Genomic DNA, 3,484 nt, shown 5'->3' with positions numbered 1-3,484 from the left:
TATTTATGATCTTTTCATTCTATCATGAAGCTCTATGTGTGAAGCCTGTTCCAATAACAGCACCAACATTCTAACTGATTGTCCTCCTCACGTGACACATTGATGATGCTCTGGTATGTAAACAAATAATTGATGCATCCATTCATGACCAGCAGCTCCAGTGACTGACATGTACCTGAATGCATCGAGCACGGCGCTCCTGTGACGCCGACTGTGTTTCCTCTTCCAGGTGGTGACGAACAGGGACACCCAGGAGACGTTGCTATGTATGGCCTGTGTGTTTGAGGTTTCGAACAGTGAGCACGGCGCCCAGCATCACATCTACAGACTGGTAAAGGAATGATCGACTCCCTACCCTCTACCCCCTTCTTCTTCTTCTTCTTCTTCTCTTCATAGACTTACCAACCTCAAAACAAGTGGCAGTGCCTCTACGAGAAAGTCATACCCGCGATGCTCTCTGGTCAAGATGTCGGGCGAAGTCGGATCCGTTTTAATATAAGTGTTTGTTATTTGACTGCAGCTGTGAATTGCGGTACAGTTGTTTTATGTTTAAATATTCTCATTTGAGATGCGTTGAGTTGGTCTCCGTTGGGTATAAATGTGGCCGTTCTTAAAGAATTTACTAGATTCATTTGATAAATGGAAATACGTGTGTGTGTCGTCTTCTTCTGCTTTGTTATGTAGACTTTTAAAAAAAAAAAGAAAAGAAAAACAGCAGGATGCAGGCCTTTTCTATCCGCCGCCTGACGTGGTCTGTGTGTAATATGTTTCGAGGGTGTTTTTACGTCTGTACTCCATCGTCTGTGAGCGTACATACTGTAGATACAGACACGCACCCACAGCCAATAGACTTTCCAAAGAAACAGAACTAACAACACTATATATATATATAAATGTGTATATATATATATAGTAGCCGGAAGCAAATCGTTGTGAATAACGCAGAACTGCTACTTCTTGAAAAACTCAGCTTTTAGTCGTTTATTTATCCCTGTTGAAGCACTCCGAGTCTTAGACACCAACAACAGAATAAAATGCACTGTGAACACACTACAAACGTTTTTTTTTTTTCCTGCATCTGCTCCATAAATGCGGGAAGTCCTGCCTACCGCCTGCTAAGCATCTCTGTGGTGCCGCCGCAAACAAGCGACAAGAGGATTTTTCTTTTTTTTTTTGTTGTTGTTAGGTTGTAGACAGGTGAAAGTACTGCTAAGATTACTCCAATTGGACTCTCATCTGGTCCAGAAGCACTTTGTTCCCCTTCCTGTGCTTGCCTTAGTGATGCTTACTTTTGTTCTCTGTGGTTTTAGAACAATTGAAATTATGGTGACACTACAGATCTCTTGGAGACGGCGTTCAGCGTGCCGTGGCTTTGCCCTCCTCCTCCTCCTCCTCTTTTGAAAGACTCAGAATATCTTTCCCCTCTGGGATCGTGGTGTAATAACTCCAAGCCTTCACGCTCACATGTTTCTGTGCCCTACGCTGATCCCGAGCCTTAAACATATTGAAGCTGTATGTTAAAGTCCAAAAGATGCCACTAAAACTGTGATCTCTATGTGGGGAAGACTCTCTGTGTGTTTGCATTGTGTACAAAAAACAAATCACAATCTGCCAAAGTGTAAGTGTACAGTGCCTTAGAATATACTCTAACATTACCCGTTTGCTCAGTTCTGTGGATGAAACAGGCAAAAATAACTCACCCGTGTATTACTCGGTATATCTTCTCATCTGAGAAATTCCTCAAATTGGTACACTCCAAGAAACACACTTTGTGTTGTTGACAGGCAGTACACTTATGTTAAATTAAGTTTGTAAATCTGAGCTCAGAAACAGGTTATTTTTTTTCTCTCCAACGCTGTAATATGTTCCGAAAATATCCGCCTTTTTTCTAGGAGTGTGCTATAAACACAGACCGACTGCCTTTCCTGTCGCAGAAGACCAAAAAATAAGAAAAAATACAGAGATACAGTCAAATCTTTTGTCACGTCCTGCATGGTAGCAAAAAAAATAAAAAATTTAAAAAGTGCCTTTGGTTTAAAAAAAAAAAAAATTCAAAAAGATCAAACAGAAATTTAAAATTAAACGTTGCTAGACCAAATACGCCGAGACATGAGTGACACCAATCACCACATTGCCTTTCAGAGGACTGTCATGACAGCAGGGGGAAAGATAGTTACTGGTGAAAGTAAAGAAATGATATATTCAGTTTTACTACAGTGTAGATTGATTTTTTTTTTTTTTGCAAATTATGTATTTGAAGAAAAGCTATTTCTTTGCTTGAACGACTGGGTCCGGTGTGGTCCGGTGTGGTCCGGCCTGCAGGAGGTCGACTCAGAAACACTGAAGCTTCGCGAGCACTTGCAGGTTCAAGTGTTTGTTTTTGGGAAGCATTTCCTTTTTCCCCTGAACACAAAATCGCAGAACTTCGGCGATGTAAGTTGACGAAGCAGGGACCGACACAAGCTTTTATTCACGAGGAGAAAAAAATAAATTATTTAAATGGATTTCTGTCCTGGGATCGCTTTCCCGACCCGTTTGAGACGCTAAATTAAGAGCATGGAGGCTTCCACTGTAAGGACCACAACTACTACTAAAAAAAAGAAATGACACTCATCTCAAGTATTTTAATCAAAGATGTAGATTGCAGACAATGTCGCTGGTGGATGCAGATAAAAGTTCAATCATTCAGTATTCGGCCGCGGCCCCGCGGACGCTGTGGGGCTGTGATAGGCTTTTTGTTTCCTTCTGTTTGTTGTACCTGTTCACGTTTATTGATCACATAGTGAGATGTTCCTGTTTTCTTATCGTACCTGTATTACTTGGTTTCGTGATGACATTGTCTGTATATTACAAGCCCAATAAGATGATGTTACTGCTGCACTGCTGGTACACGTAGACGTCTTAACACGAAGAAGAACAGCAGGACTGACGCCTCTGACGGCTCGAATGTCTGGTGGACCATAAGAATAGAAAATCAGTCGAGGAATCATGCTATAAACATATCAGCAGTTTAGCTCTTGTTATTTGTAATTTTTGTTTTTTTTGGAAGAGTAGGTACTGGTACCTTTCTGTTTTCTGACCATTTCAGACGGTGGCTTTAAAGTGATTCTTGACATAGCTCACGTATAGCTGTCATTCACACATTCTGGGTTTTTGTGTGCAGATGTTTTCTCTCTCTCTTTTTTTTTTTTTTTGTAAAAAGGTGCTTTGTATAAAATTATATCTTAGCTTTTCTTGGTACAGATGTGTGATATCTTTTCATATCCATGACAGTAAAGTGTTGGAGCAAAGGAGAGAAAAGCCGCTCTGCTATGTTTCTGTGTTCTGCATATGGTCGTGTCTTTGCTCCGTAACATTATGATGCCTTCTTGACAATAGTAGATATTTTGTAGCTTTCTAGATACTTTGTATGTATGCAATATTGAAGTTAAATAAATCTGAAAAACACTGCCTCCTGTTTGTCGTCACTTTTAGGAGAACATGA

At 40.5% G+C, this 3,484-nt stretch overlaps 1 protein-coding gene across 1 annotated transcript in view; it reads left to right on the top strand.

The window, feature by feature from the left end:
* tead1b (TEA domain family member 1b) overlaps positions 1-3,450 on the top strand; it is a 54,943-nt gene extending 51,493 nt beyond the window's left edge. Inside the window, exon 11 of the mRNA XM_008288193.1 lies at positions 230-3,450. Within this exon, the coding sequence (XP_008286415.1) occupies positions 230-343 (114 nt within the window). The 3' untranslated portion in view covers positions 344-3,450. The remainder of the gene's footprint in view (positions 1-229) is intronic.
* Positions 3,451-3,484: the final 34 nt, after the last annotated feature.

Source organism: Stegastes partitus, unplaced genomic scaffold (genome assembly GCF_000690725.1).
Source record: "Stegastes partitus isolate 25-593 unplaced genomic scaffold, Stegastes_partitus-1.0.2 Scaffold545, whole genome shotgun sequence".
Taxonomy (NCBI): Eukaryota; Metazoa; Chordata; class Actinopteri; family Pomacentridae; genus Stegastes; species Stegastes partitus.
This window is presented reverse-complemented; position numbering and strand designations above follow the sequence as displayed.